This window comes from Triturus cristatus, chromosome 12 (genome assembly GCF_964204655.1).
Source record: "Triturus cristatus chromosome 12, aTriCri1.1, whole genome shotgun sequence".
NCBI classification, from domain to species: domain Eukaryota; kingdom Metazoa; phylum Chordata; class Amphibia; order Caudata; family Salamandridae; genus Triturus; species Triturus cristatus.
In genome coordinates this window covers 3025090-3041176 of record NC_140595.1, presented here as the reverse complement: position 1 = coordinate 3041176, position 16087 = coordinate 3025090, and the positions used below count along the sequence as shown (strand labels likewise).

The 16087-nt window shown below is 48.1% G+C and overlaps 1 protein-coding gene across 2 annotated transcripts in view; it reads right to left on the bottom strand.

Annotated features, from left to right (window-relative positions):
• Nucleotides 1-248: 248 nt before the first annotated feature.
• The window catches only part of REEP6 (receptor accessory protein 6), an 87136-nt gene continuing 71297 nt past the window's right edge, over nucleotides 249-16087 (bottom strand). Inside the window, exons 5-6 of one of the 2 annotated variants that reach the window (XM_085638530.1) lie at nucleotides 7116-7189; nucleotides 249-3183 (exon numbers count right to left, since the gene is read on the bottom strand). In XM_085638530.1, coding sequence (XP_085494656.1) covers nucleotides 3166-3183; nucleotides 7116-7189 — 92 coding nt within the window. In that variant the 3' untranslated portion in view covers nucleotides 249-3165. The remainder of the gene's footprint in view (nucleotides 3184-7115; nucleotides 7190-16087) is intronic. The other variant, XM_085638531.1, reaches the window with a different exon arrangement.

The window sequence follows — 16087 nt, the reverse complement described above, 5'->3', positions numbered from 1 at the left end:
GAGGAGTGCGAGCGCCTTTATCGCCGTCTCACCGCCAGCACTTGGGATTCTCTGCTACGCCACGCAGCTAGAACCAGGGGAGTATCAGAGCCCAGAGTACTGTAATCTACCACATTGATGCAAACGTGATGTGTGAGGGTGAATGACAAAGCACCTTCCAGCCCCCCACACACGCACACGCATAGTAAAGATCAGAGGCCGGCCGCAGTAATCCATCAGAAAACATAAGATCACCAGGACCCCACAAGTGCAGAAAAGGAATTTATTTCACAACAGACACAAAAATACAAAGTTGAAATGTACTTTCTATACCAGTTAAAAACCAGCACAAGTGCAAAGGGGGAGAGACTTCTGATGTCATTTTGAAGGATCGTTCTGCATCCCATGATGGGGAGCCGGCCATTCACAGTCCAAGGGTCTGTGCGTGTTACAGACAACTTTAGTATGAAGAGGAGATTGAAGTCACTGGAATCATCTGGGAGCTTGAGGGAAATCCAACACAAGGCTTCTCCGCGGTGGACAGACCACGGGTGGACTTGGGCTCAGTCACCGGTCACCAGACGTTTGCCAGAGAAGTATTTGGACCGCAGACTGGAGGCCAAAGGTTCAGGACAGTCTGACCTGTGACTCCCAGACTTGGAATGTCAGTCAGTAACAGTTGATAGCTCTGGGTTTCATCCATCACATTATCTACAAGCAATGAAAAAAATGTGCAGCCACGGGGTTCAAGTGGCCGCAAAGAGGGGCTTCACAGTTATTAGTCGTGTGTACCTGAGAGTTTGGAAGCGCAAGCACACACACACACACACACACACACACACACACACACACACACACACACACGTAGGACCTTTCCTCCATTGATGTCCAGAGAGGGAACCCTTTACAACATTACAACACTTGGATTTACAGCCCTTTGAAAGTGAACATAGGTATTCCATGTGTACACAATGGTCCATCTAACACACATTAGCAGGATTGGTGCAATGCGTACTATGAAACTCGGGACACTTTTCACAGTATTAAACAGTGCAAGGGAAAAGGTATGGTGCTCCATCAACTCCAACAACAACGTTTTACACCCCACATCTGAAGTTCGTTTTCAGTTGTAAACTGTAAAGAATATAGCAGAAAAGCCAAAATGGAACCAGGCCTTTTACGACGGACCAGTGACACAACTTTGAGGTGCAAGCCCTGGTCGGTTGTGCCTGTACGGAGAAACTACCTAATCATGCACCTGACTCTAGGGGGCAGTTTACACATAGCACCCACATACAGCAAGAAAGTAGTCTCACAACCTCAGCCTTGTAACATCTCCAGCGGCTGTGGGTGGCTGAAGGCTGCTGAACCGTAGGGTAACTAGGACATACATTGTGAACCCATAATGGCAGCTGGCAGGACGGTGCAGCCAAGAGTCAACCTCCTCTCGTCTCCACCTAAAGGACTGGAGCATATGTTGAGGCAGCAGGACATCTCCATGACCCAAGCAAAGCATGAGAACAAGGCACATGCAGGAGCACCTACCACCAGGGACCAGAAACCTCTCCACCCAGAAGTACTTCACACAAATCCCTCCCTACAACCCAACCGAACAGGATCCTGTGCTCAGAGAGGAGAGGAGGCCTGCTGCCAGGAGAGGGTAGGAGAGGAGGGGGGGGGGAAGAGGAGAGGAGGCCTGCTGCCAGGAGAGGGTAGGAGAGGAGGGGGGGGGGGGGAAAGAGGAGAGGAGGCCTGCTGCCAGGAGAGGGGAGGAGAGGAGGGGAGGGGGGATAGGAGAGGAGGCCTGCTGCCAGGAGAGGGTAGGAGAGGAGGGGGGGGGGAGAGGAGAGGAGGCCTGATGCTAGGGGAGGGGAGAGGAGACAGGCATGCTACCTGGAGAGGGGAGGAGAGGAGGGAAGGGGGGGGAGAGGAGAGGAGGCCTGCTGCCTGGAGAGGGGAGGGGGGGAGGGGAGGGGAGGGGAAGGGAGAGGAGGCCTGCTACCTGGAGAGGGGAAGGGAGGGGAGAGGAGGCCTGCTGCCAGGAGAGGGGAGGGGAGGGGAGGGGAGAGGAGGCCTGCTGCCAGGAGAGGGGAGGGGAGGAGGGGAGGGGAGAGGAGGCCTGCTGCCTGGAGAGGGGAGGGGGGGAGGAGTGGAAAAGGGAGGGGAGGGGGGCCTGCTACCTGGAGAGGAGAGTAGGGGATGGGGGGGAGGGGAGAGGAGGCCTGCTACCTGGAGAGGGGAGCAGAGGAGGGGATAGGGGGAGGGGAGAGGAGGCCTGCTGCCAGGAAAGGGGAGGAGGGGATGGGAGAGGAGACCTGCTGCCAGGAGAGGGGAGAGTAGAGGGAGGGGAGAGGGGAGGGGAGGGGAGAGGAGAGTGGAAAGGAAAGGAGAGGAGGCCTGCTGCCAGGAGAGGGGAGGAGGGGATGGGGAGAGGGGAGGAGGGGATGGGGAGAGGGGAGGAGAGGAGGCCAGCTGCCAGGAGAGGGGAGGGGAGGATGGGAGGAGGGGATGGGAGAGGAGACCTGCTGCCAGGAGAGGGGAGAGGATAGGAGGCCTGCTGCCTGGAGAGCCGCTCTCCAAGAGGGGAGAAGCGCCCCTTCATAGTAGGTACAAGTCTCCGGAGGCACATACAGGACATCCTTGGATGTCTCAAAGCAGGCTCTTTCTCAAGCAGGATTGTGTTCTGCATTCTTAGCGAGCATTGCAACCTCACAGACCTTTTACCAGCCAAAACCAGTGCAAGCACCGCAACTGGTGCTACTCAAGGCAAGGCATTACATGCAGCATGGGCAGGTCTGACTTACTTATGGCACCAGTCTCCGTGGGTGTCAGTCCCAGGGCACCCTACATCTCCCTCCCTGATGGGATCCAAGTGTGGGGTCACGGTGTTTGCTCAGTGTGAAGCGTCTGCGTGGATTCCGCAGAGTGAGCTCACTTGATCTGGACATGTATGCCCCTATGGGGAGGCTTGCTTTACAGAGTGACCTAAGCCTCTGGGGAGGTTAGAGGAAGAGGCAGGGATGGAATGTGAGGATGGAGGTGTGTGGGTGAAAGTGTCTTTGTGAAGTAGTTTTCTACGCATGCTTCAGTCTTAGTCCATCAGTGCGGTTCGGTTGGCGGAGTGCTTTCATGTGACCAGTTCCCAGAGAAGGACTCAATCTCTTTTTTCAGCCTCCAGAGCATGGCTTACTGCTGCTTGCCGTGCTGTTCAGAAAATAAAAACAGAAGAAAGAAACAAGGGGTTAATCAGGAGCTGAAACCACTCAACATCAAATTGTGTCAAAAAGTAACCCATCCAAGAATTAGAAACATTCCTGGGCCAGGGAAGTAGATGTTCTTGAAACTGTGGGAGAGGCGTTCTGGGGACTAAACGACCAGGAATAGAAACCAATTTATTTACAAATGTGAATCAAAAATGTTTTTTTATAACAAGTGTGGGAAACTGTAGTTTGTGAGGATAAACCAGCGTGTGTGGGGAGGCGGGCAGAAGGCACTGTTGTCAATGACCTAGTGCTAAGTCTCTAAGAAGTGTGAGACATTTAATCACTCTTGCGCTTCTGAGGATCTAATCCCAGCCCACACTTGAAAGTGGCAACATACTGTCAATGAAGGTCTTAAAATGGAAGGGCTCCAACTACACTCACATCAGCTGAACTGTCTCTTCTCTGCCCCCTATGATCATTGGCAAATCTCAACATAGAGGTCAGAAGCCGCAGCCTCTACTTCAAACATGAGGAACAGCACCATGATGGGAGCAGTGGTCAACCCTTCGCCTGCCTGCCCGGGGTCATCGATCCCGGATAACCACCTCCAAGAACCGCTCCACAGAGGAAGGACCAATAACCATCACGGCCCCTCAATTTGGTGAACCTCTGTCTCCCTCTCCCACATATTTGAGCTCCCATCTTCAGGACATGCGGAGTTGTTGGAGGGAGGCCACATCCCCCTCATCCAGGAATCACTGAACTGCTTACCCTCAGCAGGGCCGGACTGGCATAGCGGGCATTGGGCGTTTCCCCGGGAGGCTGGAAGGGTGGGGCCGGGTTTGGGGCAGTGAGGGTAGTTGGGTTACTGGGGGCAGTTTTCCCACAGTGCTGCAATATTGGCCCCCTGTAACAAAAGCAGCAGTGCTGGGGCCCAGTTTAGTTAAGCAGCAGTGCTTCACACTTGCACCCTTGAACTCCCCCTCCCCCCTGCCCCCTGTCCACCCGCTGCCCGGAGGGCCTGTCCGGTAGAATTGCCAGGTCTGATTCGTGTTCTCAGTCTGGCCCTGTCTGGGACCATCTATGCAGCACCCTCCAGGACCTTTATATGCTGCCATGCCGTTACAACTGAAGGAGACTCCGGGACCATCATCTATTCTGCGCCATCCAGGACCTGTACGCGGCTGCCACACACAGATATGGCTGAAGGAAACTCTGGGACCATCTATTCCACGCCCTCCAGGACCTGTACACGGCAACCATGCACAGTTATGGCTGAAGGAAACCCTGGGACTATCTATTCTGCACCCTCCAGGACATGTACACAGTGATGGCTGAAGGAAGCTCTGGGGCCGTCTATTCTGCGCCCTCCAGGACCTGAACATGGCTGCCACGCACAGTTATGGCTGAAGGAAACTCTGGGACTCTCCATTCTGCACCCTAAAGGATCTGTACACTGCTGCCACGCACAGTTATGGCTGAAGGAAGCTCTGGGACCGTCTATTCTGTGCCCTCCGGGACCTGTACAAGGTTGCTGTGCAGAGTGGTCAGGGCCAGACTGGGAACACAAACCAGCCCTGCCAATTCAGCTGCACCAGCACCGCGGGGGTTTCGAGGGTTGCTGCCACTTTAGCACTGCTGCTGGCCGCTTTTGTTACAGGGGGACAATACTGCAGCACTGCTGCAAAACCATCCCCCATTACCAGAACCGGATCCCACTTCTCGAAAACCAGCCCCCACCCTTCCGGTCCACCGGTAAAACGCCCAGTGCCTGATATGGCCAGTCCAGCCCTGGTCCCAGAATTTCCTATGACTATAACTGTGCATGGAGGCAGAGTACAGGTCTTGGATGGCACAGAATAGATGGTGCCAGAGTTTCCTTCAGCCATAACTGTGTGTACCAGCCGTGTACAGGTCCCGGAGGGTGCTGAATAGATAGTCCCCGAGTTTCTGTGACACTGGTGCATCTTGACCTGGCGAGCGAAGGCTACTTAGCATCTGGCATCAGTTGAGGAGGGTGAGTAGCTGCTAACAGCAGACAATACCCCCATTACCATAGGGGTTGGAGAACAGGCCCTCTGCATGAAAGAGGTGATGGCCTTTTTAGATCTCATTGGGGCTCAAGGTTTTGAATCCGTGAGATTATGGTCCCTGCTCACAGTAAGAAACAATAAATGCAGCTACCGGGCAATTTGGCTTGTCCAGTAAGGAGCAGTCGGCTCAGCACCTGTTAGAGGTAGGCAATGGAGCCAGGGAACCCTAGCTATGAGGCAGCAAATTGCTGTGCAGTAACTTCCTACAGTGAACTGTATGGACAAGTGTGGAGGGGATAGAGAAAGGGAGACAAGGGAATTAACACTGCTTGAGGAAATGCAGGTAATGTATAGGCATGGAGGGGTGGAGGGAAAGAGAAACACAGCACAAGTTTATGGAGAGTGCCAGGGAAGGTGTAGAATGAACGTAGAAGGTAATCAAGCAAACTGAGAAGAGGGAGAGAGAGAAAGAGCGAAAGAGCGAGCGCGAGAGAGAGAGCGAGAGCGAACGCGAAAGAGCGAGCGCGAGAGAGAGAGCGAGAGCAAGCGCGAAAGAGCGAGCGTGAGAGAGAGAGCGAGCGCGAAAGAGCGAGCGCGAAAGAGCGAGCGCGAAAGAGCGAGCGCGAAAGAGCGAGCGCGAAAGAGCGAGAGCGAAAGAGCGAGAGCGAAAGAGCGAGAGCGAGACCTCCTTGAATGTTCTGGTAACCAAGTGGTTATCAGGTGATTGGATAGAGTTGTGCATGCCAGTTACCAGCGAGCAACAAACGGCACATGTGGAAACATGGCTCAAGCAAGACAAGGGTGTTGCCATGCCGTACACCGGTCCCTTCACCTGCTCCCAGAGGTTGCTTTGTTTAAGTTAATAGTGCACATTATAGAAGGGCAAACAGAAGGTCTCAATTTTTAGACATACAGGACTAATCTACACGTCACACAATGACGCTTTAGCACAATCCCAAGGTGGGCTCACGCGTGAGGATTGGAGTTTGGCTGAAAGGCAGAAGTTCAAGTAGCCCGAGGACCATCTGAAAGTGGTGTGGGTTACACAGGTCGTGTATTTTAGAGATATTATTTCTGATATACAGAACTGCATAATCATTGCTGCCTTGTCCTGCGAAAGCGAATCAATTACAGTGCTTTCGAAAGCAGATGTACAGGCACCTGGCAGCGGCTGCATCAAGTGTATGGTTCTCAATGGCGTGTACCATCTAGAGATCCACAGGTGAGAGCAGCATGGATTAGCTGCTTCTTGAGTAAGGACAGATCTCTCGCACCCTCACCCAAGGTGACAGGAGCACTGATTATAAGCCTCTATGTGTGAAGGAGATTCCTGCCCCCCCCCGGCCCACAGTGGCATCAATTATATGGTCCTGGAAAGGGACACTGTGTAGAACCCCTAGGAGATGGGCCATGCAGTAACTGGAGGGCTGTCAGCAAAGGATAGAGGATACTGACCCTCAAGGTCACTGACATTAATCATGCGGCTCATGCTAAGGGGTATTCTCTACAGACAGCTACTGTTATACAGCTGTAGAAGCTCTAGATAATGGAGGCTACAAGGAGTGATCAGCAGGGTACAGCTCACCGACTGCACAGCTCTGAACGAGGAACGGTGCTCACAGGACACCAGTATTGGGTGACCGAGTGTGCCACAGGAAAAGGAAAACATCCAGCATCATGCTCATTATTGGATATATTTCTATATCTTTTGGGTTCAGACTTTTATTTGCTTCTTGTTTTTCGGCCTTTGGTGTATGAGCAGTGATGCCAGAGCATTCTCAGCCCCTGAAAGCCCTTCACAAGATGGAGGGGTCACCCGCCTGGCCACACCTGGATTGTGCTAAACATGGTCATTAGGGCACCCACCACCCTAGGGCAGAAGGCACACTTGTTTACATACAGAAGAGCTTGGCAGGGCTGGAGTGCCCTCCTCGGGTGTCAGGAGTGCTTTGCTGCTGGCCAGTGTTTGAAGAACTTCATCCGGGAGAAGCATGAAGGAAAAACCAAGATATCCATTATTGTAAATGCAGTTCTTACAAGGCATCTGGAATCCTCTAAATGAATGCATGAACCTCGAGTGTGTGGATGCAGAGCTTGGGCAGTGCATGTTCTAACATCTGGAGACGTAGATAGGCGTGCACCTCTAGTGTGTGGATGCAGAGCTTGGACAGTGCATGTTCTAACACCTGGAGACGTAGATAGGCGTGCACCTCTAGTGCACGTAAACAGAGCCGAGAGAGTGCGAGTCCAGCCGCTGATATAAATGCATTGCTAGAGCTCCTGAGCAGGTACTATACAACTGGAGACGTAGATAATCCTCTCGCCAGAAGCCCACTCATGTCAAACAGCTGGGCTACTTTACACAAATGCACCCTAAGTATGCTACACCTTCTCCCTGCCCAACACCTACCTACAGCTTACTGAAATGCTGCTGTTCCACAATGACTGTTTGCTTAAATTACCACCAAAGTGTAAATCCCTCGCTCTAACACTTGAGTGACTGACTATGTCTCCAAATGACCAGGACTTCTTATCACGAGATGAGAGGGACTTCTGGTGCAGTCGTCGTGCTCGTCAAATCATGCGACATTAATGCCCCCTTTGCTTGAAGTTCTTTTTTCAAAACAAAATCCAGGTTCGTGGTTCTACCCCTGATTTGCTTCACAGCTTGCATCTTGTTGCCTGGGATTGAAAGGTTTTGTATAGTGCTTAGCACAGCCTTGACACAGCCTAAGGGAGGTAGAGAGCAGAGGACAGTACAGAAGGGGAGGGGGTGGTCGACCGCAGCCACTCAAACGATGAACTGCGAAACAAAGGTGGCATTTGGAAGCTCCAGAGGGAGTCGCCCTGCACGTGGAGACAGTTAACACGAAAACTTGTGTGATTAATCTCTGAAGCCTGGCTGGACTGTAAAGTCACATTAGCTTGCAGAGGCGCCCACCGGTGCAAGGCCTTGCAGACTCAAAGATGTGTGATTCAATCTTGCTTCACCGGAAGCTCGGGCAGCGATAACAGGCTTGGGCATCTGGTCTGTGCAGTGCAGGCCGAGAAGGTACACCTCACGACACTGTGCAAACTCAGTATTTCCCACTTCAATCTGGGATATTCTAAAAAGTTTTGGTTAAGCAATCTTACGTTTTGGTAGAGGGAGCGTCTGTAACCAAAGTCTGCAAGAACTCCATGTTTCAGATTTCTATCAATAAATTATGGACATCACACAAGAGCGGTCTCTTTTCATGGCAGGGTTAAATCCAATGCACCGAGGCGGCAGCAAAACGCTATGCCTGCTGCTGGTCATATAGATTTGCTCCGACATAGGAGCGCTTTTCACTGCTGGGTGGAAGGCCACAAACAGTTGTTTGGTACTTTAGAAAGTCTGTCCTGTCGATGACATCGTATGCAGCTTTCCTTGGACCCCTGGTCAGCTGGTGTTGAAGACAAAAAAACTAGAATAGCAAATACCAGTGTCACGTAGAATGCTGACACTTAGGAATAAGCGACCACATCTTGGAGCTTTACCCATATAACGACTGTGAATGGTTACTTTCACTGACGACACTTGAAGCTTGTGGACTCTTTCCAATTTATCTACACAGCCATCTAAGATCCATTAACTCACATTTACACATCAATTAGTAGGTAGAGACCTAGAGAGAAGGGGGGTTGAGGGGCGGTTAAGGCTAGCGACACATAGGAGGAGTGGAAAGTAGAGAGATGCAGCATCCAGTTTCCTTTAGAAGAAATGGGCAGCACACAACTCTTTACTCATTTCTGATTCCTTTTTTTGCAGCCCCCCTCAATCACTCTTCCATCCTTGCTCTCTTCTCTCTAACTCATCTCCTGTGAAGGGAGCTTACAGAGGGGATTCACATTGGCAGTGTGCCTGTAATAAGGAGCTGTAGTGCCACCGACTGTTCAGATGCTCCGTTTTTAGGTCGAGGACTACCGGTCTGCCGAAGGCAGAACCGGAAGTCAGAAGATTTAATGTTTTCTAGAGTGGCTATTTAGCCCGCCTCTCTTTTAGCTTCTCCTCCATTGGCTGGCTTCCTAAACGGAGGCCAGCTATTGGAGGAGAGAGCCGTCCCTCCAAATAGGCTCCGTCTTTTTCAGATTCGGGGGCGTGTTCCTTGCTGTTCTTTCCACTTTTTAGCCACACCCTTTTAGAACAGCAGGAACACGCCCCCGAATCCGAAAAAGTTTGGAAGCTCCCATCCGCCATTTTTTATCCATCGTCTGGCCGTGAGGATCTTCTAGCTGTTGCTCACTCGCGCTGCCCGCCTAGTTGGTTTGTTGACTCCTCTCGCGTCTACCGCGACATTCAGGTAAGTTTTTTCGTAAACAAATATAACCTCGTGGTTAACGGATCTTAGTCACGTTAAAACACACTGTGTTCAGGGGTGACAGAGGGTGAACAAACAGCGTCGTGGCGACTCTGCTTTGTCGCCTTTGTACACCAATGTTTGGTAAGTGTTTATATTCCTGAGACGTGACTAAAAGAGGGTCGGTGAGTCGACACCCGAGTACAGAGCTTAGAGTTTATTTTTGACTTGTCATATTCCAGTGTTATCTGGTGTAACTTTCGCCTTTACCACCTCTCCCCAGGCGCCGTTGGGTGTTTAGGGGACGGGGGGCATCGAGCTGTCTACAAATACCTGCAGGATGAGGAGGATGCAGTCACTTCCCACCCACCCTCCTTCGACGAGCCTGCTTCGTTATGTTTTTTTTTGCTCTGTTAATTAGCAGCTGCAGTAGTTCTTCTCTCATTTTGTCCCTGGCGGCTTTTTGTGTCGAAGGTGTCGCACCTTCGTCACACTGCAGACGCGCAGAAGAGACGGAACGTCTCACCTCGTATATCAAACTGGCGCACTTTAGCGATGCATACATTAATTTCTGGAGAAAAAAAACAATTTACATATTTCATGCATTCTCTTAATCTCTTCCTGCGGTGCGTTATTGTACTATTTACAACTCTACATGCACCCTCTCAGACGTTCTCTTCTTAACAGTCTGTCATCCACTATTTTGGATTTTTTTTTGTCTTTTGCTGTCGCAGGCGCTTTACCCTGTCCTTGTTAATGGTCGGTATCAGGACAGGGTGATTCATTTCCAAGTGGTTATGAGACCTTTGGTTAACAAGTAGAGTGGGGAGGAAGAGCAATGCTGGAGTCATGTATCGGCAGTCAGTATAGCATGCATGCAATTAGCATCTCTTGGCGTCCTCACAGGGCGTGTTTCAAGGGTGTAGATGGGCCAACATGTAATTTCGGTTGTTCCCTGCCAGGAGCTGCTGGTGACGGTCGCATTTCAAGTTAAACGTAGTTTCATGGTTTTCCTAATTCTCAGCTTTCACAGCTCGGGATCCGAGAGAAACGTAAGTGTTACAGCAACTCTAAAATTGTCGAGATGGTGAGCTCACCCTCTATTTCTGCTCTAGAAACCGCCTCCCTCCGCCGGAAAGCTCCACACAAGGCCGCATGTGCCCTGCTTATCAGACGGATGCCGATTTCCCCTACCTCGGCTTTTCGGACCTTGGCCCATGTTTTAAGCCTTTGACTTACAGATCGTAGAAGCGCACATTATTTTCAAATTCCCCTTGCAGATTCTGTTATCATTCTCATGAGTGCTATAGATCGAGTTGCTTTCCTTCCAACAATTTCCATGCCAAGGTTCAGTTAAGATATTTGATTGAGTAATTTACTCACTTCATTTTGGGGGCTTGGTTTAAAGCGAAATATTGGGAATATAAGAATGTTTGCATTTTAAAACATAGGAACTTTGGTTGAGAATTGTACATACCAACTGGTAATTCAGGAAAATGAACATTTTCCCCTTAAAAGATTTGTCTCGGGTAAAGTAGCAACAATAGTGTTGGGGGTGAAATTAACAAGACTTTTCAGGTAAGGTTCGTGTTCCCGCAGGAATCATTTATACAAAGTAGGATCAGGTTAAAGGGCAGGAAGTGGTCCTTAGTATATATTCACAATTATGAAAGGGGCAGAAAGGGTCAAGCATGTTATTGTCAGCCATGCCCTGCTTTTCGGGGTTCACACCAGTATATTTCCCCTAACCCCTGTATTTCGTTTCTGCCTTTGCGGAGTGAAGGAAATTGGACAGTTGTTTCCTGACCCCTTTCCTGAGTTGGACTTTTTAGTGGTGATGATATAGTTTAGTTCTAGACAACATGACATAACTCTCTCTACCTCTCTACCTCACTAATCCACTCTATCTCACTACCTCACTATCTCACAACTTCTCTCTCTCACTACCTCAATCACTCTCTATCTCACTAACTCACTTTCACTCTCTCTTTCACTACCTCTCTCTATCTCACTACATCACATCACTCTATGCTTCTATCTCACTACATCACATCACTCTATGCTTCTATCTCACTACATCACATCACTCTATGCTTCTATATCACTACCTCACAACATCCCTCTCCCTCACTACCTCACAACATCCCTCTCCCTCACTACCTCACAACATCCCTCTCCCTCACAACATCCCTCTCCCTCACTACCTCACAACATCCCTCTCCCTCACTACCTCACAACATCCCTCTCCCTCACCTCACCTCACTCTCTATCTACCTCACTCTCTATCTACCTCACTCTCTATCTACATCACTCTCTATCTACCTCACTCTCTATCTACCTCACTCTCTATCTACCTCACTCTCTATCTACCTCACTCTCTATCTACCTCACTCTCTATCTACCTCACTCTCTATCTCACTACCTCACTCTCTATCTCACTACCTCACTCTCTATCTCACTACCTCACTCTCTATCTCACTACCTCACTCTCTATCTCACTACCTCACTCTCTATCTCACTACCTCACTCTCTATCTCACTACCTCACTCTCTATCTCACTACCTCACTCTCTATCTCACTACCTCACTCTCTATCTCACTACCTCACTCTCTATCTCACTACCTCACTCTCTATCTCACTACCTCACTCTCTATCTCACTACCTCACTCTCTATCTCACTACCTCACTCTCTATCTCACTACCTCACTCTCTATCTCACTACCTCGCTCTCTATCTCACTACCTCGCTCTCTATCTCACTACCTCGCTCTCTCTCACTACCTCGCTCTCTCTCACTACCTCGCTCTCTATTTCAATACCTCACTCCCTCTATCTCACTACCTCACTCTCTCTCTGCTAATGCAATAGGTATCACATATGCAAAAAAAAGCTAATGCCAATAGAAATGACAATGCCATTTATTTAGGATACAAAAATGATAAAAAAAATAATAAGCAATACCAATAGCTCTACCTATAATATTGCCGAGACCATTGCATTGTAAATGCTTGTTCTATTTTACCTCATAGAAGGTTTGTAGGTTGGGATGCTGTGAAGGGAACAAAAGAGCCGTAGGGAAGCCAGGGCTGTGGAATTTAATAAAATATCTACTTGTCCATGGGGCAGGTTGCTTCATAAATGTACTACTGGTCCTGTAGGGCTTTAGAAAGAATCACGGAACCCTGGACATCATTGCAGCTGTCCAGACCATTGTAGAGAAATATACTTTCTCACGAAGCATGCCGGTCCATGCGGCTTTCATTGATTTCTCCCCGGCGTTTGATAAAGTGGATCGCCAAACGCTGTGGAGAAAGCTTCATCATCTCAGAATGCCGCACCATCTCCTGGGCCTCTTGATAGAATTACATACAGACACCTGGTGTCAAGTGATGATGGGCGGCCAGCAAGGTCCATCTTGCAGGATCGAGACTGATAATGGGCTGAAGCAGGGCTGCCTGTTGGCCCCTCTTCCGTTTTCCCTCTATCTATATATGATCTTCCAGGCACGTTAAATTCAGTGAGGGGGGATGCCCCTAGAATTGGTTCCTTATCTATAGCTTCCCTACTTTATGCAGACTACGTTGAAAATTAATATTTCCAAAAGCAAAATCTTAATCTTACGCAAGAAATGTCATAGAATAAAGAAAGGGTACAAGTGGTTGTAAGGGCATAAAGAACTCGAATTGGTCGACTCATTTGTATCTGTGAAAGGTTTTTGCAAAAAACGGACGAGACTCAGAACATATTAAATCATGTGTTGGTAAGGCCGCCTCCCAGGTTGGAGCTCTGAACAGATTTTATAAAATTTGTGGGAGACGTCATTTTGGTCATGTCCTGTCAGTATTTAAGGTTAAAATTCCGCCCTCATTAACTTATGCTGCAGAAGCATTGGATAATAATTACTGGCTCGCCTTTGACAAGGCTGAAGGCCGGTTCTTCTGCCAAATTTGTAATCTAAATTCTCTGGCTGCCCCACATGTTTTACGCTTGGAATTTGGTTTAGTCTCCGCTTTTATTTTAGCTTTGTCAGCGGTCCTGAGGTGGGGTAACACTCTCCTTTGGGGAGATGAGGGTTCCCTCAGGGCTGCCCTGAGAGTGGAAATATTTGACAAGCTAAAGGATCATTCAGCATTACTTAGATCATTTGCTTATGCAAATGACTTATTTTGGCTCAGTTTAAATAGTAATTCACCTAGGCCAAAGTCTGCATTGAAGCTATTCATAAAGAAGTCTGCAAGCTCTATTAGCATGGCAAGAGATATTGCACTAAGTAAATCGATAATTTGGAATCATCCACATGGGATTAGGGAAGACTGATGCTTCTTTTGAGAATTAAACTGTTGTCCTTAAGAGATGTTACTGGCATAAAGGATAAAATCCAGAAAGAGAAGAGAATTTGCTAATTATGTTATACTAAAATCCGGGATCTTAATCATGTTTTATTTGTGTGTCTGGAATTACAAAGGGCAAGGCGTTTGTTTTTAATACCATAATTTATTAAATGTAATATTCATTCAGCCTAGGAGGCCAGAATATTTGTTTTATCCCCACCAAATTAAATGGTCTGTTATAGGATATTCCAATTTTTTAAAACTTTTTGGGCTATTTATTAGGGTTTATTTAAAATCTTGCCATTAGTTGCCATTACTGTATAAAAAGCATATTCATCCGTCTGCCGCACTTTTTAATCTATTGTTGTATTTTAGGGAAAAAAAGGAAATATTCTTTGTATTGTATTTAAAATTGTCTTTTTTACTGTATTGATGCATTTTGTGGACCTCCGTAGGAGTCCCTAAACAAATAAAACCTTTTGACTTTGACTTTATATGTCCTGTAACATAATCCACTTGTCCCTTTGGTGCCCTTTAGTGCAGCGACAAATTATGGCAGCAATCTCATTATATAAGAGCTCTGATCTAGCCTCTCTGATTATGCCAAGGCTCATACCATAGTAGTGTTTGAATACTTGCAATCCCCGTATGTTGCCACATTTCCGCAGATCCACTTACTGCAGCTAAATGTGGTGGTAAGCAATAGTTCCCGGATTAGAATGCCCTTTTGAGTCTGTGGAAACCAACCAACTTGCATGTTTTAAGGGTTTTCAACAACTCTTCTCTAATCTTTTCCCATACTGAGAAATGTTGGAAATTTACTCCTGACCATGACAGACGTAAACCTTCTTTCAGAGTTGGGGGAAAAAGTGGTTGGAGGAAAAGTGAACTTGCAAACACTCAGATTTTCGCACGAGCAAATCTACACCTGCATTGCTCATGCGAAAATGCGGTTCACAAATATTTTCTAGGAGCGCTATACCTTGTCCTACCTCTGTAAATCCTTGGGAATTCCCAACAGCCGTATAGCTGCATTTAATGCAAGGACATATACCATGGGCGCACTTTTGAGACTCTCTTTAATACTTGGGCCCCTAATTTAGTCTTGCTTTGACTGTGACCTTTTATGTTTATTAAAATTCTGTCTCTCTCTGTCTGTATCGCTGGCTTCACTGTGAGTGACATTCTGCTCTTTCACACAAAGTAGTTTTGTTCAGTGCCAGTAACTACTGTGGCAGTTTGTGCTTTTTGAGACCAAAAACAATGTTTGCTTTTGCCAATGTTTGTTATAATGGTGAGGGCCCGGCAGCTCCCACACCAATAAGGTTTTACAGAAACCATGACAAAACAATTCACACATCGACAAAACTGAAAAGCTGACCATCAATTTCAGACCTACTGGCTTTTTTGTTAATCTTATTTAAACTGGTTGCACTGATTGTCCATTATGAATATTTTTGGGAAACGCTGGCGTGCATCAACACATCTTACTAAATGATGCTGCAAAGAAATGGTACGTGACATTTTACAGTAGTTTAGCAAAATGTTTTTTTTCCCGCTTTAATTTTTTTAATGAACATTTTATTTTGAAAGCAAAGAATCCTCAATCTTGCTTTCAAGCTTCTGCTAATATTTGCATCTAATCGGAGAGAATTCTGGGAGCATTATACATAGCCACATATTACATTTTTATGCTGGAACCGCTTCAGGTAGTGCAGTCTGAGCTTACAACATTTACTTAGAGCACTCACCCTGATAATAAAGGCTTTGCATTAATGAACCATGAAAACACGTTTGAACAGCATTAACATATGGGCAAACATATTACCTTAACTGCAGACAGTGCCCTTCCCTGATCCATACGGTGTTACTGCCAACTGGCAGCCAAAGGGTTTGTGCTGCAGGAGTGGGGCCTATTTGTCCCAAGGATAAAATACACATGAAAACGTGTTGTCCTGGCCCCAAACAATATGTCCTGGGCGTCGGGCTATAGGAATTCCACCCCCCGCTACCTGAAACTGAACCTTGCTCAGCCTTGGTCAAAACCCCCGAAGATTGGAACCGTAAGTCCAGTCTAGCTGGACCTCGGATCACTTCACCCCTTCTACACATGACCGGCCCAGAGTTCCTCCACCGTCTATACTGTTACTTCAAACCCGGGACCCTTAACCTGGGCCTTTACCCACAGCACCGCTGCAACCTCTGGGGGAAGCCAGCGAGTCC